General features: G+C 35.7%; 1 protein-coding gene and 1 long non-coding RNA gene across 2 annotated transcripts in view; both read right to left on the reverse strand.

Moving 5' to 3' along the window:
* LOC106464085 (metalloproteinase inhibitor 3-like) overlaps positions 1–821 on the reverse strand; it is a 4,274-nt gene extending 3,453 nt beyond the window's left edge. The window contains exon 1 of the mRNA XM_013924196.2: positions 731–821. Within this exon, the coding sequence (XP_013779650.1) occupies positions 731–821 (91 nt within the window). The remainder of the gene's footprint in view (positions 1–730) is intronic.
* Positions 822–7,065: 6,244 nt separating this feature from the next.
* The window catches only part of LOC111086926, a 25,623-nt gene continuing 4,994 nt past the window's right edge, over positions 7,066–27,694 (reverse strand). The window contains exon 2 of the long non-coding RNA XR_002611638.1: positions 7,066–7,159. This is a non-coding gene — a long non-coding RNA (uncharacterized LOC111086926). The remainder of the gene's footprint in view (positions 7,160–27,694) is intronic.

A 27,694-nucleotide genomic window follows, 5' to 3' on the forward strand; every position in this document is an offset into this window, starting at 1 on the left:
GAACAGTGGGATTGACCGTAACATTATAACGCTCCCACGGCTGAAAGGGCGAGCATGTTTGGTGGGACGGGGATTCGAACCCGTGACTCTCAAATTGCGAGTCGAGCGCCCTAACCACCTAGCCATGCCGGGCCTTGTTGAGAGGAACTGGCTGAACCAATTTCGATAAAAAAATTGATAAAGGATCTCAGGTGAACCTCTCCCAAGATCGTGTTTAAAATGGATAAGCAATCGAGTGAACCGTTCAGTTTGACAATATTTCAATTATACTGCTTTGATACCTCGAATGGGGGCTGAATCAGTGGTTAAAGTGGGGCTGCATACGGGTAAGAAAACAAATGACGTCATGACATACCAGCAAGAAGAAGAAAAAGTTATACTGCAGCAAAACACTTTACTTACTACTCTTTAGTTTCTTACAAAATTACGTTTCGGTTTATTGTCTCTGCAACTATAGCGCGAGTATGTTCCCCTCACGTCAAACACTGAACTATTCCCATCCCTCGTGCATTCCGGCACCTTTATCAGACCAATTTATACACTGGGCACAACCGATCGAAGAGGTTGGCATCAAACTTCGTAAATCCAAAGTCAAATAAAAATGGTGTTCAATGCTGTGCGTAGCACGGGTACTTTTGCATCGAACGATACGTTCGTGTGCTATAGCCCAATACAATGGCCCACGCTCTCATTTATAGCGTTGCTTTTTGAGTTCGACATTTCCGGGTACCTTTGCTAGTCTTCGTATGTTTGGAGCCATTGTAAATCTGCTTGTATCTGTGTGCTGTAACAAGACCACATTTGTGGCTGTTCGTAGTCATTGCTAAACGGAAAAATATTCGTTGAAATTTTGTCGTTTTTTGAAAACGAGATGACTGACTAAGTGAAAAACAACAACTTCCTTAACTTTAAATTAACGTCGAGACAAGGCCTGTAGTAGTTTAGCTTCGCAATTATAAAAACCTTATTTGTGGCTACTATTAGAAAAAGGTCATGCAGAGTTCGATGTAAAAAAAGTCCCCCAGTGACACAACAGATATGTCTGTGGACTTACAACGCTAGAAACCGGGTTTCGATACTCGTGGTAAGCAGACCACAGATAGCCCCTTGTGTAGCTTTGTGCTTAATTACAAACAACAACGATGAAAAAATAATAATAATTCTTGCAGTAATCAGACAGTATAACAACTGTAAGTGTGTCACGAAGGTAGAATGTGTTTAGACGTCAGTAGTCGTATCGGCAGAAAGTTTCTGATCATAGCAAGCTAAATAATGTAGATCAAACCCAAAATAACGTAGCACGCACATTAATGAAGCCAATTCCGTAAAAAGAAAAAAAAATCAAGCTAAGGAAATCGACTCCATGAAATTGTTCCTTTCATTATTTCGTGCAAAGCTACAAAAGAGCCATCTGCGCATGACCGTCCTGAAAGGCGACTGACTAGTCAACAGTGATCACCGTCAACTGTTGCACTACTCATCCCTGATTGAGTAGTGAAATTACTGTCGCTCCTCGAGCGCAGCTATAACCCAAAGTGTGAAGCGTGTTCTTGATATAACGGGTCGAGAGTCATGCATCCTCGGAATCATATTCCGGGAACGCAGGTTTTAGGCTATGCTAGGCCTACCAAGGATGCATTAGTAGAATAGTAAACTGTTGTTAAATAATTTTACCATTTACTGTTGAAACACATGCTCACCAACCCATCAAGTTACGCGCATATATATATATATGTGTGTGTGTGTGCACCAACATAAATAAGTTGAACGTTGGTATGTTATTTTTCTTCTCAAGATCACAAAAACGTAAACTTTGAAATAGACGAGTGCTATTTCAACTGTTTCTAGGCGACAAACTATAGCCATCTGCTGGTGTGAATTGCCCACCTATCAACCCACGGAACCCTTTAGTGACATCTCCGACCACCCACCCACCCACTAACTTGTTATTCTAACATATTTTAGTGACACTCTTAAAACAGTGAAAATTCATAACTATAGGCCTAATTTTCCTGTTACCAATTTCTGTAATATATTTTAGTTTACCAGTAAGATGAGATGACTGTTTTTTCGAAAACAACTCGCGTGTATTTGAAAACAAAATGCTTTTGATTATTTATTTTATAAAAACTAAAACCAACTTTATAATAATGTTTATTTTTGCCTAAAATTAGCATAATATTGTACGTGAATAAATATGTGCGTTAATATTGTGAAGGAATTTTAATTTCAATCCCAAGTAACCCTGGGTAAAACCTTGAAGAAGTGTATATAGTTTCCAGAGCGCTTGTAAACAGTTTAGCATTAATCAGTCCAGATAATTACTTTAAATTTGTAGCCACGGTGGTTCTTATCCCCACTTAAAGCAAGGAGTTTGTATGACTTTTAAGTGGTAACTTGGAGGAGACAAGCCTGGTTGTCGTTGCCCTTGAAGTAGTCCCTCTCTTCTCCTTTCCCTGTTACATCGGATCGCTGTGAAAATATTAAATCACCCAACCCACTTCACATACCTTCGTGCCTACTTCTTCTTAGAATCTAGAAATGAATGAGGACGTTAACCACAATCGTTAACCATCGCCTACGTACTTCTGCATACTTACTGATAATCTTTGATTATGGAATAAACTTATTAAACACAACTAATAATCTTTGATTATGGAATAAACTTATTAAACACAACTAATAATCTTTCATTATGGAGTAAACCTATTAAAAACAACTGATAATCTTTGATTATGGAGTAAACCCATTAAACACAACTGATAATCTTTCATTATGGAGTAAACCTATTAAACACAACTGATAATCTTTTATTATGGAGTAAACCTATTAAACACAACTGATAATCTTTTATTATGGAGTAAATCTTTTAAACACAGTTCATAATCCAGTTTCAACTATTATATATATTTTTTCAAAAGTGAGTAAATCAGAAATTGCGGAGAAAATGTGTTTACAAGTTTTCAAGGCTAATGTAGCCACCTGGTGTTTGGTTGTTTTTGTTTTATTTTCCCTACAACAATCTCTGATTATAATGTAAATCTATTGAGATTAACTGATCTCTGATTATAGTGTAAAACTATTGAGATTAACTGATCTCTGATTATAATGTAAATCTATTGAGATTAACTGATCTCTGATTATAGTGTAAAACTATTGAGATTAACTGATCTCTGATTATAGTGTAAATCTATTGAGATTAACTGATCTCTGATTATAGTGTAAAACTATTGAGATTAACTGATCTCTGATTATAATGTAAAACTATTGAGATTAACTGATCTCTGATTATAATGTAAATCTATTGAGATTAACTGATCTCTGATTATAATGTAAATCTATTGAGAGTAACTGATCTCTGATTATAGTGTAAACCTATTGAGAGTAACTGATCTCTGATTATAGTGTAAACCTATTGAGATTAACTGATCTCTGATTATAATGTAAATCTATTGAGAGTAACTGATCTCTGATTATAGTGTAAACCTATTGAGATTAACTGATAAGCCAGTTAAAAATATAATTATATAAAATAAGTGGACAAGTCTGCGAAAATTGCTTAGAGATTTGGGTTGTTTGGAATTTCGCGCAAAACTACACGAGGGTTATCTGCGCTAGCTGTCCCTAATTTAACAGGGATAGACTAGAGAACAGGCAGATAGTCAACACCACCCTACGCCAATTCTTGGGCTACTCTTTTACCAACGAACAGTGGGGTTGACGGCTGAAAGGGATTCGAACCCGCGACCCTCAGGCTGCGAGTCGAGCGCCCTAACTACCAGGCTCTTGCTGGTGTTTGATTACTTTAGATGAGAATAAGTTTATACACCTTTTTCAATACAACCAAACTAATGAGAAAAACGTATATAAACGTAGCTGAATTCTTATACCTGTTATAAAACACTAAGCTGCAAAATAAACACACATGCATGGAAATGTATTATGACAACCTCATTAGGATATCTTATTATTTTTATGTGCGTTTTTGTTTATTAGTGATACCAGTTTTATCTGTATTTAGCACTGTTGGTTTATTAAAAGAAAAAAAAACTAATTTTACAATACAAATTCAGTTAAGAATTAGCATTAGTGTAAGAGTTATTGTTTTGTTTTTATCTTTCCTTGTTGATTTACGATACTGACATATTCATATGTTGAATCTATTTCGAGTGAGTGTTCATGTTTTCGAAACACAGTTCCACATAGTGCGATCGTTTGAAACTTGATGAACTCCTGTGATGCACACACACACAGATATCGTGCAATCACGCTTCCCTTATAACTCAACTACTGTAAATAAAAAAAAAAATCTTATTTCAGAAAACACTGATAAAGTTGACATGGATTAACGAGCGGTTAAAAAACCAGCAGGAATGTAAGGGCGCCCTCTATGTACAACTGATGGAAACAACCGATCTAACAAAAAGATATTGCTCGTTGTATTCACAAGCAGCTAAATATATCGAATATTTTACAACAGAAGACGTTATTTTTAGTTGATTATAGATAAGAAACTAAATTCTACAGTTTTCCTTCCCTCCCAGTCTCTCAAAACAAGGTTGTCGATTACTTAGCGAGATTATTTCTGCATCAAATCCGCTTACACTTCCGGGAGTTATAAACAGAGTAGGTTTTCTGTAGTTTAAAAATAGGGCCTGAAATGACATTAAGTCTTAACTTTAAAACAAAAAAAATGGCACACATCTACCAATCTAATGATGCATTAAACTAGTGTATTCTTAAAAGAAAAAAGATTACCTTAACTTTAGGCTTCAATATTGTTTGGTAATTTCCATAAATTTGATTTTTGAATCCTTACGAAAATGTATCCTTCAACGAAAAAATAGGTGGGTTCCACACAATGTTTTCTAAGGCCGATCTAGGTGGGAAACCTTCAGCTTGTTCTTTTGTCAAGTGAATACCTGCCTCTCAGACTGAACGTCGTTTATGGGCGTGGCAGTTCAACAAGTTTTTTTTTTCCTCAGAATTTCATTTTGTAATTCTATAGTTGATCTTCTTTATTGATACTATATATTGTAGACCAAAAGCAAAATGTACTGCGGTTGGATTGTTTTAGAACAAAGCCACATTGGGCTATCTGCTGTGTACATCGCAGGGACTCGAATCCCGGATCTTAGCGTTATACGCCCATAAAGTTACCGCTGTCCCACTGGGGGACTGCTGCAGACTCGCTATGATTGTTGTTTACTTCAGATGACGTAATGCCGAGATCTTGCCTGGCTGTGTCTTTAAATTAAAGGTTTCTGGTAGTTCCGTAACATCTTCATTTTGGTGTATTTAATCAAATGTCATTAAAAAAATTAAGAATTTTAACTCTACATAACTCATGTCTAAATTCTTCTTTACGGCACCAGTTTACCTTTGTTTACATTCTATTTTTTATCCACTGATGTTGAGCACGTAATCGTAGTTGGCTGAAAACGTACTGGTTACTATGGTTACATCCAACTTCGGGATCCAGACAGACTTTAACAAGTGATGTTTGTAGCAAAACTTGTTCTACTAGACAAATTGAAACGTGCATTGTGTGCGTAAGAAAAGCACGCAAATGAATTTGCAGAAATACTTTTCGCAAGCACATACGGGTAGTTACGTAAATTATACCCACAGTCCATTTTAAATAGTGTAGTAAACGTCTCGCTCATTCTGTGCTCTGTTTCAGTAACTTTGTCTTTTCTGCAATTATTATTTGTATACAAAATATTCACAATTCAACACATTTGTATGTGGTATTAGTTTTCTGCAATTATTATTTGAATACAAAATATTCACAATTCAACACATTTGTACGTGGTATTAGTTTTGTTAATTTCCTGTACAATCCAAGACTAATACATTCATTTATTTTACACGTTTTTGTCAGAATCCAATCTTCTCACGTGTAGGCCAATCTTACGCTTCAGTGATTTAAAGTAACCTGTTTCCGGACTTGGGCATCAAATCCTCAACTTTAACAACTGATAGAATCTCGATCAAAATGTTTTATGTAGAAACAGATTTTTGTTTGTTGTAAAACATGAAAAAAAGCAGGCAAACTGCAAGGCCTAATCAAATTATGTTTTTAACTCATAAACAAAAGTCCAACTGTTATTTGTAAGGTTTAGTTTAATCAAAGTATGTTTCGGTGTTGTAAAAAAATATTTATTGGGCTTCAGGCAAATATATTTTGCGATACTTGGAGTATTCTTATTATTTACTTTTATACAATTTTTATTCAGCTGGAAATTAATAAACAATCGATCAGAAAGAATTTCAAACTATACCATGAAGAACGAACAATGTAGTTATCAGAAAAGGGAGGAATATGTATGTCAGTTTTACTGTAGGCTGAGCAACGAGTCAACTAAAAAAGTAACATTGCGTTACTTACGTCATATTCCTACCACTTAATAACAGGTAGAGCACTAAAAGCTTGTTTTATTTTCAATATTTATAAAAATGTCCTATATTAAAGATTACTTAAACAGTGGAACATCGTGCTATAATGTTAGAATTTTTCTGAAACTGGGCAGCCTCCACCCTCCAAACTATACTGTTGAATGAAGCTTATTTTGTGTGACTGCTAATCACCCCTCAAAGGTGTAGTACAATGATACTAACTGTTATATACTAAGAAAACTGATGTTTCTCAGTTAGGCAGTAAAACAGGGCACTCTTTCTTGTGGGTTTCATTGATCATCAGTCACACAAAATAAGCTTCATCGATCAGTACAGCTTGGAGGATGGGGAGGGGTGATTAGCAGTCACACAAAATAAGCTTCATCGATCAGTACAGCTTGGAGGAAGTGGATAAGAACTACAACTTTCCTTGGTACTTCTTACCAAATAAAATTATTTCTTGGTAAATAAAATAGTACAGTCTATCTTAATACTGCCTCGAAACTTGTGTTGAAAAGTTGAGCTTGCGTTATTACTACTTGCTAAATTACTGTGAACTGTTCATGTTTCTGAAATATATTTTCTAATGCTATAACTCACCAAAATGCGCAGAGCAATAGTGTTCTTGTGGATGGGATGACAAACACACGCATCCTTCATTATGTGGTAAGAAAGCAAGAATCATCATCACTCCGTACGCCAGCCACGTTCTACAGCGCCATCTGCTGGTCAACATGACTGAAAATTTTTCTTTGAAACTCTGAAAAACCAAAAAAAAAATTATATACGGGACCCTCTATTAAAATGACTTAATTCTTAGTTATTTGCAAACGTTTGGTTTAAAAATAATACTATTTTACATTTTTTAAGTGTAGCAAAAGGTCGTGAAGAGGTCCATTTCCAGTTCGAGATATTTTGAAAAATCGTACAACTATAGAAGCCTATATCACCCCTTCTGTTAGAAAAATAAAAACACAAAAGTCTGAATGCTTTACCGTCTTGCGATATCCATGGATAAGGATTTTTTTTCAAGGCATAACTACCTGTTTCCGGTGGTTGTGCGATAGCTGTAACACACAAACTTGTACTTTGTATTTGAGTATTCTATTACTTGAGGCCCGGCATGGCCAGGTGGTTAAGACACTCGACTCGCAATCTGAGGGTCGCGGGTTCGAATCCCTGTCACACCAAACATGCTCGCCCTTTCAGCCGTGGGGGCGTTATAATGTGACGGTCAATCCCACTATACGTTGGTAAAAGAGTAGCCCAAGAGTTGGCGGTGGGTGGTGATGACTAGCTGCCTTCCCTCTAGTCTTACACTGCTAAATTAGGGACGGCTAGCGCAGATAGCCCTCGTGTAGCTTTGCGCGAAATTCTAACACAAACAAAATATTACTTGAACTACATGCTGCCACTCACACTGCTAAAGTTTACACTTGACACTAGTATCACCTAAAAATACCATGAATTATATTTTTATCTTGTTCAGTTGTGTCCTCAATATGCTCTAGATAATTTTTTTTTGTTATTAGCTACACCTTATAAAAACATATTTTTCTCATAATTCGTAGAGATAATTCCTGTGGTAATGAAGCAAAACAATTTCACAAGTTTTTCTTGCATAAGATAATTCATGACTGAGTTGATTGTAAGACATTTTTGTTTTCCAAAAAGTTATGAATTAATTTCAATCTTTATTCTCCTCGATTCGTCAGTTCCTTTGAGGAAACCAAAACTGAATCACGTGAAGCTGATAATCTACAGTTAATTTGTTTAATTACGATTTACAATTATGAAACAATAAAAAATAGTGTGACCGCCATTAGGTGTTTCGTATTGTCAATATTTCATTATGATGGAACAAGATAAATTAATAATTTTCTGTATTTTCTTCTTGTTTTTTAATCAGTAAATGGTCTAATGATTTAAGAAAATTTAACGTGGAATTGGAATCTTGTATAATAGTGAAGTACAAAAACGTTCTTGTTTTTATGGATTTCGCGCAAAGCCACACTAGGGCTATCTGCGCTAGCCGTCCCCAATTTAGCAGTGTATGACTAGAGGGAAGGCAGCTAGTCATCACCACCCACCTCCAACTCTTGGGTTACTCTTTTACCAACGAATAGTGGGATTGAGCGTAACATTATAACGCCCCCCACGGTTGACAGGGGTCAGCATGTTTGGTGGGACGGGGATTCGAACCCGCGACCCGCAGATTGCGAGTCGAGCGCCCCAACCACCCGGCCATGCCGGGCCAAAGCTTTCTTAATCCTAAGAGGAAAGAACAGTCATTAGTACATAGTCATGATTTCTTGTTTAACAAATTAATTAATACAAATGACGAAAGGAGACTGATACTCTGAACCAAAATAAAAACACTAGTTTCAGTATAAAGATATTACTAAATTCCAAACAACTGTACTGGCTAAACTGACTGGAGTAGTCGATTTTTTTTTCAGAAGGTTTAATTGCGTTGATCTTGGTGCATTTCGCGGTGTCCAGTAGTTACCGAAACTCTGTAAATATGTTTGGAACAAGAATTTGCTTCATTAAGTAACTCCAGCTGAGCCTTGGCGATTAAAGACACGCGTCCCACGCTGGCCTTGAGGTTCTCAGGCAGCCTCGAAGTCCAGATAAAAACTATCCAACACCTTGATACACGAAAAAAAGGCCTCAAATGGCAACACGTTTCTTGCATTCCATCATTATTATTCCAAACAAGGCAGAGGCATGTGGAAGTTGATTAACTTCGTGAACTTTATATATTGAAATAGATACAAAAAAATGACCTTGATATTACCATCCTGTAAACAAACAGGTACTAGAGAGACTTTATATACTTGGAACAGTTGATAGATATACAAAGTCTAATTCAACTCCAGTACGTACGAAGCCGTTCTTGTCAAAACTCAACCTTCCTCATCTCCTCCCCACTATTACAGTGATGACGGCATCCTACTCTTTAGATCCAAATGATAACAAAACGATGATAAAAGGTATATTTAAAGAAGCAGAGAGTTGTGCTGAACATAGCTTAAAATACAAGGAGATGTGTAATTTGTTTTATTAGTCCTTCATTGGACCGTCGTGCAAGATGATATTTTTCCTCAGATGATTGCATGTACGAGATCAGATTTCATAAATTAATTGGTCTAAGCATATGAAATATAGTATAAGGTTATGTGTATTAGAAGTTCGTGTGATATGACCCAGAAATTGCATAGTTTGATAAGAAATTACATCATATTTGCTTATCAGAACTACATATATATCGTCATTTGTTTGTCTAGGTAATTAACATTGATGTTGTTAGTTCTACTAAAACACAGTAAATCAAACGCTGGACTTCAACTGCAAGAAATAAATCCGCGAATGATTTTTTAGAACGACATATTTTTCCACTGGTTTGGATGTCAGTACCATGCTAGGTGTGTAAGACAAGGGTTTCAGGTGGTGGTGTCAAACCCTGACGGAGCGCCACTGGTATGGATGTCAGTACCATGCTAGGGTAGGACAAGGGTTTCTGGTGGTGGTGTCAAACCCTGACGGAGCACCACTGGTTTGGATGTCAGTACCATGCTAGGATAGGACAAGGGTTTCTGGTGGTGGTGTCAAACCCTGACGGAGCGCCACGGGTATGGATGTCAGTACCATGCTAGGGTAGGACAAGGGTTTCTGGTGGTGGTGTCAAACCCTGACGGAGCGCCACTGGTATGGATATCAGAACTATGCTAGGTGTAGGACAAGGGTTTCGGGTAATGATAGTGTCAAATGCTTTGTCCCAATTTCATCCTCATCATTTCATCTTTCCTCATAAAAGGAATTTAATTGGTTGGGCACTATTAACACGTGCTTTTCTAACCCTACATAACACGGTGTGATGGGATTAACACCGACGAAATTTTAAAGCTGTATGAGAAGACCATTTGATTTCATTCCCATTTTGTCTAACAGTATATGTATTGTGTCTGAAAATGAACTGTTTAACAGATTTCCAGCTTTAACCAGCTTTTGTTTTCACAATATTAACAATACTTATCAAAGAAGAGTGACTGAAAAAGGATTTTTGAAGCCAACGTGCTTGACAGTATTAATGGACGTCCCACGGTGGCTTAGCGGTAAACGTTAAGGATTATAACGCTAAAATTCGGAAATAGATCCTTGCGGTAGGTACAGCACTCATTGTGCAGCTTTGCGCATTAAATATAGTTTGCATAACTATGAGAATTTGTTTTTCTCCTTTTACCTGTCAATAAGATACATTTATGATTGGCTGGTTATATGTGTTCTGGTAGTTCTTTCTTTTTCAGCCTATGATTATTAAAAAGTCTATATGTACTATAAATGTCCAACATACGAAATACACATTTATATTAGATATAGAAGTGGTGTGCACTTCCATCGCCATATGACCGATACGTTTTATATTATTAACATATCGTGCAATTCCTAGGATATTTTTATTTTTAATTTATATGTTAGGCTAACGCAGAGTACCGTGAGCCATACAAAACACAAACTTTAGAGTTGCATTTTATAACAACCAATCAGAGCATCAGAACAAATAGTTCGACTTTGAGTTTATGTAATCTTTTCATACCAAGACTTTCAAAACTCAAAAAAAAGTAGCCTATGTTTAAAGATTTGTGGTTTACAAAGCAAAATTACTCACAAAGAAATAGTATTAAACTTGAAAATTTGAAATAAAACTTTGTGTTTTATTAAATGCACAGATGGGTGGACTTTAAAACAATTTAAACATCCCACAACAAACTGTGACGATTGAAATTGACTGTACTACTATCTGAAATATCATTGATGATCTGAAAGCTTGATATGAAACTACATGTTTTGTTATCATTGCGATGAAATCTTATTTTTGCATATTACCATCCTACCCTAGGTGAGTATGGTGTACTTTTACCATATTATTTAATTTAAAAACGCTGTTCACGTTTCGTGCAATAACGAGTTTTAAACATTTTTCTTATTATTCTTATTAACTTTAAAATTACTTAAAAAACAGTAAAGACTGCATAAATAGCGGTCTCTGGGGTTCAAGGAAACATTCCACAAATCTGGCATATTCAAGAAAGGAACGTGTAGGTATGTACGATAGAAAATGAAAGGGATTGGGATATGGAAAAAATAGGATAGACAGCACGTGCGCGGCATGCCTCTCGTGTAGCGGAAATGAGAGTGACTTTGAAATTAAGTTTCTCCATGTGTGTACTATTAAAATAGCTAGTTGATCAGGAGGAGCGTTCGTATTAAATATTCGTCCTTCTTAATCTCAGTAATACAAGTACTGGACATTTCTTTCACTTTGATTTCCTAAAACCAAAGCGACATAAAGAGAGAATAAACGACTGGTAACTGAAAAGTGACTAAGTAGGCGGCAAAAGCACACATTTAGACGAGGTAGTTCTCGAATAAAGAAGCACTTTACAAAGAGAAATGGTTTGGTGATGAACAATAGAACAAACATTTGGCACGTGTTTGTACCGTAACAAACATTTAATTCTTGAACGTTTCGTATTCCAACATCAGCAAACTGTATTAAACAGGGTAAAATATTAGGTACAAATATTTGTAAAGTTTCAACATTTTGTAAAGAGGAATTAAAATACGCAGTTAAATTATGAAGTCAATTAAAAAAAACAAAAAAAACAGGAAAGACTAGAATAGTGTATCAATTGTAACAGTATATTTTTGTTTCACCGAATTTACTTATTGCTAAAGTATTAGAGAAGTAATTGTCTTTGTGCCTTTTAGTGAGGAAGCAGTGGGAATTCTGTATGGTCATCTTGCGTGTATCTGAAAAACACCTTGTAACTATTACACGACAAGACCTAGATAGGAACGTGATCTATAATTTATACCATACCATTACATCATAGCATCGAAAGCACGTGCACATATGGAACACCCTGTAAAGGCCATTACGTGTGGAAAGGAATGTGTGTGTGTGTATGTGTACATACAATATATGGTAAATTAAGTATTTCTTTCCTTACGTCGCGAGCCCTCCAGTGGCACAGCGGTATGTCTGTGGACTTACAACGCTAGAAACCGGGTTTCGATACCTGTGGTGGGAAGGGCACAGATAGCCCATTGTGCAGCTTTGTGCTTAACTACAAACAAGTAACTCTTACGTCGCGAGTAGAAGATGATTATGATAAAACTATATCATTAATCCCTTTCTGTGTAGTCTGACATTTACAGTTTTTTCTGTGAAAAGATTGCGATTAACGGAAGATTTTTTTTAGACGCAAAGCCATGTCCTAAACTACTAGCTTACGATTACAAAGGGTGTGTTACAGAATCGTGATAGTTACATTAATACGGCAATGAAGTTACAATGAACTTTTAATTAAAATACTCTAAATATCAGTACAAAAAAATTCTTATTTTCTAGATAGAATTAAAATATTTCTCTGCATTATGTTAACATATTAACTCTATTATTGTTTTCTCTTACGATTGATTATAAAAACATTTTAACATACCTCAACGCCACCAGGCAGGCCTGGTGATTAGGGCGCTCGACTCACAATGTGACGGTCGCGGGTTCGTCACACCGAACATGCTTGCCCTTTCATCCATGGAGGCGTTATAATGTTTCGATCAATCCCACTATTCGTTGGTAAAAAAGTAGCCCAAGAGTTGGCGGTGGGTGGTGATGACTAGCTGCCTTCCCTCTAGTCTTACACTGCTAAATTACGGACGGCTAGTGCAGATAGCCCTCATGTAGGTTTGCGCGAAATTCAAAACTAACAAAGCCACCAGGCGCTTCGATATAAAAATAAATCATGATAAAATTTCTGATTATTGAAATTTATTTGTTAGGTTGTTACATTTAGCGTGGTTTTACTCATCAAATAACGGTAATCAGTCGACATTCGGCAATGCTGTAACTTAATGGTAATGGTTTACCTAAGTAGGACCTTATATATATGTAAATCAAAATGTAAGGTTATAACGTGACAGAGTCTTTCCACCCGACACGTTTATTTATTTATATCTGTTTCTTGCTCTTGTATTAATCGAGGTTGTTGTTACATCCTTTAATTTTAAATATCTGCATTCTGGCTAAATGATATTTATTTTGTTTTGCCGTGATGTAATGGGAACAGCGTGCAAGCGAGTGGACTCTTCGTGATGTTAGAGATGCAACGTGTTAGGGTTAACTCCTCTATCAGTCATCAGTAAATAAAATGTGCCAGAGAAGCTGGTATAATTATTGTAAATGTGTTCTTGTTTCTGTGTGTGTGTTCGGGCCTGTAGTGTCGGGGTTGATATGTGTTCAGTATCCTGTAGGGTAATCCATTATAAATCAAGCACGAACCTTCGAGGACACTTGAAACAATGGATCTGTATGAAATCAAAATATTCAACCGGTTAGACAAGTAAAGATTGCAGTGATAACAATACCCACATATGATTTTAACTGTTGTTGTCAAAGTATGTTTACAGTCCAAGCGTGGCAGGAATTGATCCAATATCGTACAAAGTTATTGACGTTGAAGCAAAATCATCAAGTTTAAAGTTCCATTTATGTTTTGACGGTAAAACATATTCAGATTTATTTGTTTTTGCAGTAAGAAATAATACGCAGAAATTTCGCCAGTACTCGGCCTGTTCAGAAATAAAGCACTGTGTTATACAGTAAGTCCTAGTAAAGCCGTGATTTATGGATTGTTCGCTAGTTCAGGCCTAGGCCTCTGAAGTATCAACTCATGTTATTGTCCTTTTTTTATTATATCAAAAAGATATTTATAAAGGAGTAATACATAGACCTGTCAGGTAGTGACTGACACTGCATTACGTTCCTACTAGCCCCCCAGTGGCACAGCGGGATGTCTATGGACTTGCAACGCTCGAAACCGGGTTTCAATACCCGTGGTGGGCAGAGCACAGACAGCCCATTGTGTAGCTTTGTGCTTAACTTCAAACAAACGAACGTTCCTACTAACATACTGGTGGAAATTTTGACTTGTTATTGGCTATCATTAACATCATGGTGAAAATCTGCGCTTTCTATTGGCTAAGTTATGACGGTTACTAGGTCTGCATGCCAAGACCCACATAATCGTATTATTAAAGTCACTGCAAAAAATGGTGAAAACCAAAAGTTTTCTAAATCAGGATAATTCATTAGCGCCGCCAGCTTCGCTTAAATGTTGAACTAGTTAATCAAAATACCATTAAACACTTTTAACGCTCATTTCTCAAATCTGTCTGACAGACTTATCCAGATTCGACTAATTTATTTGCTCTGTTGAAATATTATTTCCAAACAGAAATACTTAATTTATGAAAAAAATAATGCCTCTTCCAGTGGCGCAGGATCCGGGGAAGCGATCGAGTCTCCTATATTTGGGTGGAGAAAGCAAGTGTGAGCGACAACCTCAAGGAAAAGAATTCGTATGGGGACCTGGTAGAGTTCTGGATTTCGGAGCTGGAGAGCCGGGTTTGAATCTGTGTGATACCATAAAATATTTCCCGCACTTTAAGCTGTGGAGGTGTGTTTTAACAGTGATATCCAATCTCTTAGCGTGGATGGTGGGTGGGTAGTAGGGTGCTGCTGACTAGCAGTCTTTTCTTCTGGTCAGTACTTCAGAATTAGGGACGGCGGCAGATAGCGTTAGTAGCTTTAATAAAAATAAGTAAATAAATAAAAGCAAATACATAAGGGACCAAAACTACAACAAAGTTTCCAAAAACAACAACAACAAACACATATAATATATGGTGTCACTAATTGCTCAATACCCTTCATGTGTAAGTAATATATGACAAGTTCAGGTTTGATAAAAGTCATCCCCACCTAGCAAAAATAATTTCCTACGCCACTGGCCCCTTTTCTCATATTTAAAGAGACTAGTAGTCAATACTTTCCAAACTTATTTTCACAATCGCTATAAATCACTGATTTAAATCAATACGATGAACTTCATCTTAAAAGTTCATATGTACAAGAAACATAAGTTTTCACTAAAGTTCATCGAATCTTTGAAGTCATCATTATGGCTGTTCCCGCTTGGTTGAAAACAAGTGTGCGAAACGAATAAACCAGGATAGTGTTTGTATTATATTTCAAAGTAGAAGAGATCGGTGACCTGAATCATCTGAAGCATAAAAGTAAACAACAAACATGAAATAAAACTTAAGGCAGTATTTCCAAAAGTGTGGGGGCGCGCCTCCCCAGAAGGCCGCAAATGATCTCTTGGGTAGGGGGGGGGGCGAGCGATTAGGAGACTCGGTAGTGCAATAATTGTTTGTAATTAAGCACAAAGCTACACAATGGGCTATCTGAGCTTCTGCCACCACGGGTATCGAAACCCGGATTCTAGCGTTGTAAGTCCGCTGCCATACCGCTAAGCCACTGAGGGGCAGTGCAATAATGTAAAATTAAACGTTTTAATAAATAATAAGTAATTACTACAACAACACATATAGCATTTTGATGCGTATTCGTGTATTAGATCTCGTCACTTAACTTACTCTTTCACTCATTAAAAAAAAAAGAGGAGGGCGCGCAAGAAAGCATATTTATTAAAGGGGCGTGGATGACAAAAGTTTGGGAATCACTGACTTAAGGAATGATAAAATGATAATTTACCAAAATTCCAATAATTTCATCTGCGCATTATATTAGTTAAAAAAAAAAGGATGGGGTAACATAATAACATATAAATTAACGCTAATAAACTACGGGGTGTCCCAAAAGCAACTGGCCACTTGATTCTAGACTGAGTGTAGAAATAAAAAGTATTTCCTGATAGTCAGTTCAAATTTAATGGTGCCATTGTGGGAAGTACTGCTGCAACAAAGTTTCGGGTTTTAGCCACCATTTCACGCCAAATGTTAAATAGGTAGAAGCTTGCCAGAGTGGAAAATTCTCACAGCGGGAAGGTAGTCAGGTTAACCAAGTTATTCTAATCTATAAAGGTATACTTGTTTCTTTAAAGATCTTGAGTTGTATTATTATTCCGTTGGGTTAAAATAATGATTCTCTTACATTTATATATGCAGATCAATGTTAGTGGTTCTATTTATAAGAAATGATTATATTTTATGTTACTTTTGTATATATCTTATAATGATTGCAGTGTCGGTTACCCTCTGGGAGGGTGGAGACTCCAACACACAAGTTATTGTAATTTTGACTGAATAATTTGTTTTTACGGATTAAACTTAAAATATATTTATGTTCAGTATAATACGAACAAAAACAATAGTCTTACGACAAAGTATTTGTATTTTTATACTTATTTTCGTTATGTTTCGTACACAAACAACAAACTTTGAATAAGTGAGGAAGGCGCTGGAGAGTAAAGACTAAAGACAATGGAAAGTTGAGCTTTTATTTAAGACCCAAATAAAATTATTTGTATCTCTTTTTACAAACGTTCTAATTGATTTCGAGTTATTTTGAGAATAATATAGTTAAATTGGATCAATTTACTTAGATTATGCAATTTTGTACTAAATCATTAATACTCAATTAGGCTTACGTTTTTTTAGTATCCTGTTGTTATGGTGTCGCGTAGATAATAAAAGGTAATAAGCAGAATACGCAAAGGTAGTAAATTAGTAGGCCTAATGTATTAAGTGTTAAGACGGCAAAATGGAATAACATCGTTAAGCCTGATCACTGTTAAGCAAAATATATAACTTCATTGTCCAAATATATCAACTTTAAAAGATAAGAAGTTAAAATATCGATATTCTTCTTAATTTCGAGTTATTTTGAGCATACAATAATTAACTTGGAATAATTAGCTTAGTTTGTGCAATTATATATCGGGTACGCTAGGCTACGCTGGCTTGCATTTGTTTCTCCATTGCCATAGTGTCGAGCAGAGATTAACTCTCTCGATCACCACTTTTTTATATGAAAAGCGCAATATTTTCTTTTTTGTATAGGGAACTTGATATAAAAAGAGTGTATATAATAATAGTATATAATTGAATAAATCAAGCGTGTAGGGATGGCTCAGATTGTTCGTCAAAATGATATTTTAAATATCTCCTCAATAGGTCATCAGAACTTTACAATACTATACAGTGTTTCCTTTTATAACAATATCTATGTAATGACTGAGTCACAAGTTCTAGGAATGTTTGTAAATATCATAGCAAAAAGTTTGAATTTCTTGTTCTTCTGCTTCTGTTTTATTACATGACAATTCAAACACCAAAACAATGGTGTCGACTAATTTCACAGAGGTGATATAGTTTAAAACGGAGTATCCGCTTTTATAAGTGTTATTAATAACTAGTAGAAATTAAATTTAAAAATCATAATTCTAGTGTAAACGATGTTATCATTACCCCTTGAAGTTAATTTTCTTACAGAAATTTAGTATTACCTTACAAAAGCTTAAGTACAAGGTGAAACAGGAATTACCAGCCAATAATAGATAAACAACAAATATTGCAGTTTGAACCTCATTGTATTTAGAACTTGGTTATAAATACAACCTTCCTATGTCTATTGAAATATGTATTAAAAAACAACAAAAAGCAAACTAAAGAAAAAACTTTTCAAAAAAGAAAGTCAATGTAGAGATGGCTAATATCAATCCTTCAAAAACAATCCAAACAAGATAGTAAGGATGGCATTTACATCATCTCTATATAATAGCACAGGCAAGAATTAAAATATAGCAATATATATAACTATTCAATCACAATTGAGTTTAATTTATCCTATTTTTGTCTGTTAACATTCTACTACACTGTGTGCCTGTGCTATTATGTAGTAATGATGCAAATACCATCTCTACTATCTTGTTTGCATTGTTTTTGAAGGATTGATATTAGCCATCCCTACATTTAATACAAATAACACATAAGAAATAACATTGCGTTGCTGCTGACCGGTTGCCTCCCTAAGGTCAGTGATTCGAAATTAAGGACGGCTCCAGCCTACCTCACCTTCGCACTGACAGTCGTGCTGCGACAGGTCTCCATAATTGGAGACCTTTGACTGGTGCTAAAACTTCCCTGTGGTGTAACCATGTATGCTCTATATAAAACATAAACAATACGAAAATCTTCGTAGTCAATACCCTGTTTCCGTTAGACATGACTTATGTTCTGTATAAAACGTACACAAAAGACAGTCTATATGACAAAGAACACGTGTTCGTTATACAGTTTGCAAACAAATAAGCTCAAAAGAATAGGACACATTTTAGCTATATTTATGTGCGTGCTACATATTTGGTGTTCGTGAGTCACTAAACACGCGTGATTCATTACCCCGCATTTTGGGCCATTTTTCTTCACGTAATTTGATCAGTTAGATAACTAAGAATGTTATATGTAAGGTTAGAAGAACTCTCGTGTTAAAATGAATGACAAGTTTTCGCCTTAAACTGGTACAAACAACCTGATATCCTCTATAATAAATAGTATACAATTGACACGGTCGTGCAACATCCATATTCACCCATTTATGTTACATATGCTACATACACTACATGTGTGAAATTAAATACACAAACACACATAGATACGTACAAATGTTTAAGCGTGTGTGATGACAAAGAGGTTGAGTTCTATCTGAATTAGGCCAACAAAGGTGAGTTCATTGTTTAACAAATGCTATTTTATGCACTGTGTGGAATCAAATTACCACGTTCCTTTTTTTTCTTATTGTGGTTGTTGTTTTCTACGAAATAACAATAGAAGTAGACTTATTTTATTTAGAATTGTGCCCGACAAATCGAGGTCAAATACCAATAGGCGAGTATGTGAGCAGTGCAGTTACATGACCTGACAAGCCTTGTGCATGACGCCAGTGAAACGTCTGACCCACAAGTTATCTTGAGTTTAAAATATAAAAGTCCACATTAAGGTGTGAAAGGCGCTTTTCCTTTGACCCCGACGAAATAATTGTATTATGGGAGGGAATATTCTGCAGGGAACAGGGCATGACCCCACTAACTTACGATCCTTGATTCTTTAACATGGCGCCACCAAAGTCGTGATCGAGAAAAATGGGATAGTAAGACGGCAAGCTTACAATTTCAATAGCTCTGTGTTCAAGAAGTAACAATTTTAGCACATCGAACAGTAACAAGCAACTAACTGACGGACTTTGTATAGATTACCGGTTTATTTCTTCAATTTCCCCATAGATGGCACTACCAAGAGTTTTTTTTTCCTTTTTTACTACCAACTGATAATATTTTAATTCGAGATACAAAAAAAAAACCTATAGTTAGGCTCCTCGAAATCAATTTTTAAAAATCAGTTTCTAAAATATTCGCCATATCTGTGAAACTGATATAAGTTCAAACACTGTTCAGGTAAAAAAAAAGAAAATAATCCAAACTGTTGTAATAACATAATAAAAGCGTTATAGATTTTACACGTTTTGGACGACTAAGTGTGTGTATGTAAACTGAGAAAAGTATTGTATAATAACTGGAGTACCCGTCATCTGGACGGATGTTATATAAATTCATGATTAATGAAAGGTTATCTTAGGACATGAAAGTTGCTTCCCTGTGATCGTAAAAAACGCAAAAACGTCCATAAAAACTGCAAAACACAAAATGTAAAACCGCAAGTTTGCATGTTTCTCCGCATGGACCCAACAAACTTTCATGCCAAGTTTGGTGAAGATCCATCAACAGGAGGCAAAGTAGTGGTAAAAAACGCAAAAATGCCAAAACACCCATAAAAAACGCAAAACGTAAAACTGAAAATTTGTATATACCCCCACATGGACCTAATGAACTTCCAAACCAATTTGAGTGAAGATCCATCCACATCCTTTGAAGTAATTACATGTACATACAACAGACAGTACCATTATATTTAAATAGATTAATTCAGCTTGTAGCTTTGTATGTCCAGTTAACTCCTTCCACAGTTCTGAAAAAAACAAGTCCAAACTTGACAGTCGAACTCGGGGTGTCTCGAAGGGGTGTCCTTCTCTATATGGTGTATCCCCCCCCCCCCAACAAGTAGGGCTAAAATGCCCCTGGAATGACACACAGGCACGATGAGGGTCTAATATTGGATTCTCAGCGTCGCTGAACCTGAATCTAACATTGGAATTTGTGTTAATGATCCCCTCGCGATCCCGGGGGTGCTATGTTTGAAAATGTGTTCCTACGCCTATTTACAAGCTAGCGATACCAAGCTTATTAGTACATGTATTCAGGTACCACGGACAGGTATCCTAACATAGTTCTTTTTTTTTTATTATTATTCTGGTACGGACTCCCCCTCCATCTTGGAGTAGCTTAAGAAGTAATTGGGAATAATGTATGAGCTTGGTCAGAACACTGGGGCCTGTATGAATCACGAGGGGGACTTTGAACCCTAAAGCAGAGCGCGAGTATTTTATGCTAGTTGAACTAAAGTATCGTCATTTGCTTGAACAGAACACGTTAGAAATTCCGGGACTGATTTTTGTAGCACATGAGATAGCTGGTGCCTTCTGTCATCTTCTTCCCACAGCTGTTAAAGGGTAGACAAGAATGTACCGTGACCTTCACCTTGAATTGTCTGAAGTGTTATTTCTATATACGAACATTTTTTTCCAATCCCTCCACTCTTACTTACCCAGTGAAGTGTCATGTGTGGGTCAAATGAATAACTTTGTAACTGAGTGGCTGTAAAACTTGTCGCAATAATTGCATCTACTATTATTGCACAAAAAACGCACGCTCTTCAGTTCAGGCATGCGCTGAATAGGCAAATTAGTTTTATTTGTGTGCTGAAAGGAGAGTCCGACAGTCGATAAGACTGAAGAATTTACAAGAGTGTTCGTTTTAAGTATGTTGTGAAACCGAAACTCAACAGACGTATTAGTCTACATCTGAAGTGTATCGTGTCGTCTGGCTTCCTGTGCTGTGTTCAGTAACGGAAATAAATCCTTGTGAATACATAACTAGATTATTGTAATTAACTTGAAAACTACGGATGGGAGAGTAAGAAATGACCTTGCCAAATCTCTGTTGTTCATCAAATATTAAGATTACTGAACCATTACAGAACAAATGTTTTAACTTAAGTTTTATTGTCTTGTGGCGTTAGTTATGTAATGTGCTGTCCATTTAGCGTTATATATTTCTGACAAAAGTTTGATATAGACACTTGTATAAAGATATTTTCAGTCCCATCCCGAGTAACAAACACATCTACGTTAATTTTTATGAATCTTTGAAACTTTACTAGGGCGTTTTCCATCTTGTTTATGTTACCCACTAACATTCGAAGTGGGATCGTCAAGACCATTTCCAAATTATTTTTTGAAATATTTTTTGGAGAGCACTTCATTATTCGTTTGTTTTTGTTTTTTCAACAATATTTATAGTTTATCATTAAGTTTTCCTTCTTTTTATTTCAAGGTCGTTTCTTGATCATTTTCGCTTAAACCTGACCACTGGGAACTGTCCTAACAAGCCAGCCGTCTTTAAGTTATAATTATTCTCTCTACTTCTTAAGCTAATTGGAGCTGACACTTTAATTTATAGGTCTTGATAGAAAACAATTTTCCATGAAAAGTTATCATGGTAACACCTTGTTAAACAATTAAGTGTAATAACATTATGTAGCTTTGACAGAAGTTGGGTTAAGCACATACACAAACCTGCAGACGTCAAAATTATTGTGAACACAGTGCCCTGGCTTCTTCTTTTTTCCGTCCTACTACTACTTCTAGCTTGTCTATGAAATTATTAACAAGTCAACAACTTTCTCACCGAATGGGGGTGTCTGTTGTTTTCTTCCCAAGCAAACGTAAGCTGTGAAAACATACCACAGTTTTACAGCTGTTGTTTCTTGGGTAGAATTTTTATGTTTACCATCTAGCCTTAAGTGATCAAATTGCACGTGCGTGCTTACTTGTGTGTTACGTTTATTTTTTTAATGATGATAATGTTGAAGAAACAGACATGTATCTCCATACATTTCTTCTCGGTGACACTGGAAATTTTCTTAACGTGAGATTGTCACACCTGTACATCAGTCAACGAAGTTGTTGTTTTCACTAAATTGAACTGGTTTCCTACCCAACCTTTAGCCTTACTTCTTTGAGGTTATTCGCTTGTTGAAATTAATGCATGACATTTTACTTGAAGTTTGCACTGATTTTCTCATACATAAAAGTACTGAGTAATTACAGCATCCCCTAAGGATAGTATAAGATGAAACAATGGTCCATTCAGGTCACATGGGAGTCTTACAGCAATTTGCTCCCTGTACGATCACGAGAACCACATTTTTAAATAACTAATCAATGTAACTTTGATAACATACAAAAAAATATGGGAGGGTCTACCGAAGTTTGCATTCTCTTTATATAGTTCTATAAAGATTTATAGTCAAGGGCAACTTTTATCATATATGCCAAGGGGCAAATAACGTGCAGAAATACATCTAATGCCTTGTCGTAAACAGGGCCGAATGAATCGGTGAAAATATAAATCAACTAAAGCTGGTACTACGAAGTTTACAGAAATCACATGTGCACAATTAAAATGCAGCAGACTCCAAAGGCTTTTTTTATTATTAAATCAGCTTGAACGTTCTTCGCTTCAAATAGTAAGGCATTATTTGGTAATCAAACGGATTCCAAAGTTTTGTCGTAAATCATTTCACTAAAAATACTCTGTTCCGTTTGGTTGTTGAATTTATATTTTTATATTAACTTAGTGACTACCTTCAACATTTACCTCAACACTATCTCAATGTATTATTCGTTCCCGCTTACAACAAACTTGGTATTTATATCTCTTATTATTGACCAGATTTCGGTCAAAGAAGACAATGCAAGTTTATGAACTTTCCTGGATCTCTTCGTGCTCCTTACTTACCACATACCTTGGGTTATGGCAGACATTGCCCATTACAAAAGGAAATCTGGAAGTTAACTAGAAGGTATTCATTTTTCTTCAACAAAATCTTTAGAATCTCTCTTGAAGCAGTTCGTTGATTTTTAGCAAAACATATATTAATGAATCCCCCCTAGAAGACAGTATTTGGTTCTTAACTAGTATTGACTGAACAGTTTCTTACAGGATAGGATTTGGCTCGTTGAATAATTAATTAATTAAACCTTCACAGAGAGAACGGTTTGGACACCTTCGAAAAATGCGAATTTGGTTTTGATTTGTTTCATTGTTTGGATTTCCTTGAATGATGTTTAGATATTCCCATAATTATGCGTGAAGTAGTTTTATTATAACATTGGTATTGCATGACCCTTCCAGAGAATGCAGGTTTGGGTGTAATGTAGACTATTCAAATATCCAGTGGATAATAAATAATATTGGACACTCCCAGCGCTTGGGTAAGAAAGTCAAGATAAAAACAAATAGGAAATATATAGATGATTGAATTTAATATCTTTCGTCGACTTAAGTAATTCTGTTTTCTTCGTTAACGTTGGCGCCAGGTCTTTCATTATCACGATTCGTGATCTCTATGGCGTGAGGAAGGTATCCGTTTTGTAAAGATTGAGATCTGCCATCGCTTAAACTCAGGAAAGGAAAAATATTTTCCAGTACTTTTTAATATTCACTTGTTTTTGTTATTTAAAAAGGCGCATGCGCTTTGGTTTCCAGAGGCGTCAGACGATATCTGATCAGCAGAGTTCGTGTGTGCATGAAGTTGCGCCTTCTTTAATCAATCATTTTTCAGCTATGACTGATATCTAATTATTTATTTTATTATAGATTGTTATTGATACATTCATGGCCTAATATAAGCACCGTTAAACTATCAATCATTGAGTTTTCTGCGGAGGGGGATGTAGGAATAAAACTCACAAAAGGTATGCAACAAAACATCTGTGTTCGCATGCGCGTCACAATTTTAAATATTTTCATCATACAGGTTAGATTCATTTATATCATATATCTACAATATCAAAAAAACCGTAGGCATAGGTAGAAACGAAGAACCATATCAAGGATATAATGTGATATTGTTTATATAATTTGAAATTTATATTGGTGAAGGCCTTGGAACGTAATACATCTTTGAATAAATTTGGGCAAGTTAAATACGTCCACAATACGTAAAGGCACTGTACAACAGAATAGAAAATAGCACGTGGCCTATATTCAGTCTTAATGCCGGATGACAGTGCTGCTCGAAAACATCGTAGACCACATAGCAAAACTTGTGGTTTATTTTCTTTCATCTCCTTTTCCAGACTGTATGGATATTTCAGTAATTTACTCTTGCACTCCTAGTTGCGCCTCATACTATTACACATCTCCTATTTCAAATGCACCTGTCGTGTTTCACACACTATTGAATGTCACGAAACAATTTGTACTTCTTAAAGTCCAAAATAGGATAAAATCAAAAGGAGTTGTCACTGTTACTGTATATGTATGTGATCAAACCATGGACGACGTAATGTGTGTTACTAGGCCAAGTGCATCCAGTATCCGCCAGCCCAATGTTTCTCATATAAGGCAATAATTTCCACCAAACTTTCGATCGTAAAGCCAGGAATCGCGTGAGCTTCTTCATAGATCTATATTTGTATTCCCTCCTTTTTCAACCAATCAGTAATAGTACGGATACATTTACAATTTATCAGTCAGTGCCGTACTTAAATTTTCGCTAAGACACGTATAAAGCATTTGTGGCAACGCAACGAAACTCACACATGGTTGATTTTCTTATCATATTTAGTCGTGTATTTCATCATAAAAATGTCTTCATTTTATGGATATTATATATCACAATATTTATAATTTTTCATGCTTATCAGTTAACTTTCACTTTAAAAATGTTAATAATAAAACAGTTTTTTTTTTGGGGGGGGGGTCTTCTGTTATTACTTTATGCGATGACTGGTTTCTTAGTTCAACAATATATGTTATCCATTGATATACGACAAATCGTTCCAGCCCATTATTTTTTTAGTCAGATGACGAATGTTAATTAAATCCATATTAATGTATTACACAAGTTTTGGTAGGGGAAATTGGCGGTATTGGTCCCTTGGATATCCAGTTATTTACATAATGCATTCCTTGTTGCTGTTGTTTTTTGCATAGCTTTATCTCTACACGTACGTTTAATTACAGATTTTTTTATACATAAAATAAATTACGTCATCATCTAATCTTCTCCGATCGGTAAATAACGAGTGTGCAGTGACGTAGCAGTTGTTGACCATTTTTCCTTTTGCGGTACAAGTCACGTGATATTTCAGTGTAGCTCAGCTCGAGAACTAAACAACCATTTGTTCCCATATCACATATATATATATATATATATATGCATATTGGTGTGTCTGTGTGTGTGTGTATTTGATATATAGTTACATCATTTGAATTAAGTCCATGAATATATATCTCGAAGCAATCAAAAATCAGAACAGCAACCACAATTAGCCCGTGACTCACGTGCCAGCAAGAATACCCCCGTGTCCTAGTAGGTTCAATCTTGATCGTGAATTAGAGCACGGTCCCTGAACGATAATACTCCCCTGATGATGTCATAGATGTACAAAGGCAGGGAACGCGTTTCAACCAAAGAGTGGAGGCTGAGTAACACGGGCTATCAAACATCACACATGTAGAGTAAGAATGTTGAGATGGCTTTTAAGGTTTTATGTCAATCGGGATCAGAAGGGGAAGGAATTATGTGATGCTTCTGATCGACAGCATTGCATCTGAAAGTATATGTCGATAAGGGCATTACACATTGTATAGAGCCAATTAACCGAGTTATTTAGGGTATAGAGCGAGTGGATGGGTAGGAAGTTAACGACAAGACAGCTCAGTGCACGCTTTATCAAAAGAGAAGGGATAGAACTGTGAATCATTAACAAAAGGATGATATTCCTCGGACGACAAAAATCATCCTTTACCCCAAACGATTTTTTCTTTATCTTTTTAACACGATAGATGTTTATTATCACAACGAATGCGTCAGAAATTATTAATTGAATATATAATTGTTGACATTTTAATAACCTTATATGTACGTGTGTGAGAGGGGTAGAGTCTTGTAACAAGTACATAATAACTATATATTTGAAAGGGGGAAGATCTTGCTACAAGTATAGAATAACTATATATTTAAAAGGGGAAGATACAAGTTTAGAATAATTATATATGTGAATTAATTATTAACTCTGTAGTTTAAGCTCACCATCGTAGCGTCAGGGTACGATTGTTAAACTCTGTAGTTTTAAGCTTATCGCTTCCATTATATTTTATTGTATATTTGTCGTACAGGGTTGAACGTGTTTAGAGAGAGTTACATTTATTTGCATGTTGGACAGAAGCTAATTAGATGTGTGTATGTTCAATCGTTGCCAATGAGAATGTGGGTTATCCAACAAATCAAGTAAATTAAAACAACACCACTGTTAACAGAATAGATGAAATAACACAGGCCTGCGAATACTTCATAAATGTTGTTTTGGTTTTAATAACTGATTTTCCATAATTCAGCTATGAAAATTTCGAAAATAGTATTAATTTTTTTTTATCACGAAAGGATTTTTTACAAATCGGGAAGAGAAAAAAAGCTATTACTTAGATGAAATTATTATATCGTTTACCACAATGAACATTTTTTATTATTATGTTTTGTAACAAACACAAACAGACTGAAGAAAAGGGGAGAACATTGATGTCAAATATGCATCTTCATTCATCCTGATTTTTTTGCGTGAAATCTGTTTTTTAGTTTCTAAACTACGTGTTGTGGTCTTTCTTTTATGTATTATGTCTGGATCATCTCGTTTCAATGACCAGCGGTAATCAGCCATCATGCTGATGTTCCACCTTCCCTGATACTTCCTCTCCATTTCTCTGATGTTTTGATGAAACATTTCCAGACATTTCAGGTTGAAAACAATCCCTACCATTATTTCTATTGACATCAGATTCAGAATCAGATGAAACTGTATCAAGAGTCTCCAGTAGAGTAAGTACAGGTACATCAGGTCCATGAGCAACAGTTCTTATAGCAGATTGAAGGTTCGGATAAGAAATTTCCTTTTTATTTCGAGTGTTGTAGCCTTGCATATTATATGAACAAAAACAGCAGTCATCTCCATGGTTTTTAAGCTCACACCAGACCATTGGAATTATAAAAGGCAAAGACTTTTTCTTACCTTTAGTCCATTGTCTCAACTCTTCGACACAAGCAATGCAAACTTTGTACGGAGCCCATGATTTGTCTTGTTCCCAAAGTTTTATTCCACAATACGCGTAATACGCTTTTTTGACGAATTCTCTAATGTTTTGCCTTTGTTTCTTTACAACAAATTTGCCACAAATATAAC

This window comes from Limulus polyphemus, unplaced genomic scaffold, assembly GCF_000517525.1.
Source record: "Limulus polyphemus unplaced genomic scaffold, Limulus_polyphemus-2.1.2 Scaffold1558, whole genome shotgun sequence".
NCBI classification, from domain to species: domain Eukaryota; kingdom Metazoa; phylum Arthropoda; class Merostomata; order Xiphosura; family Limulidae; genus Limulus; species Limulus polyphemus.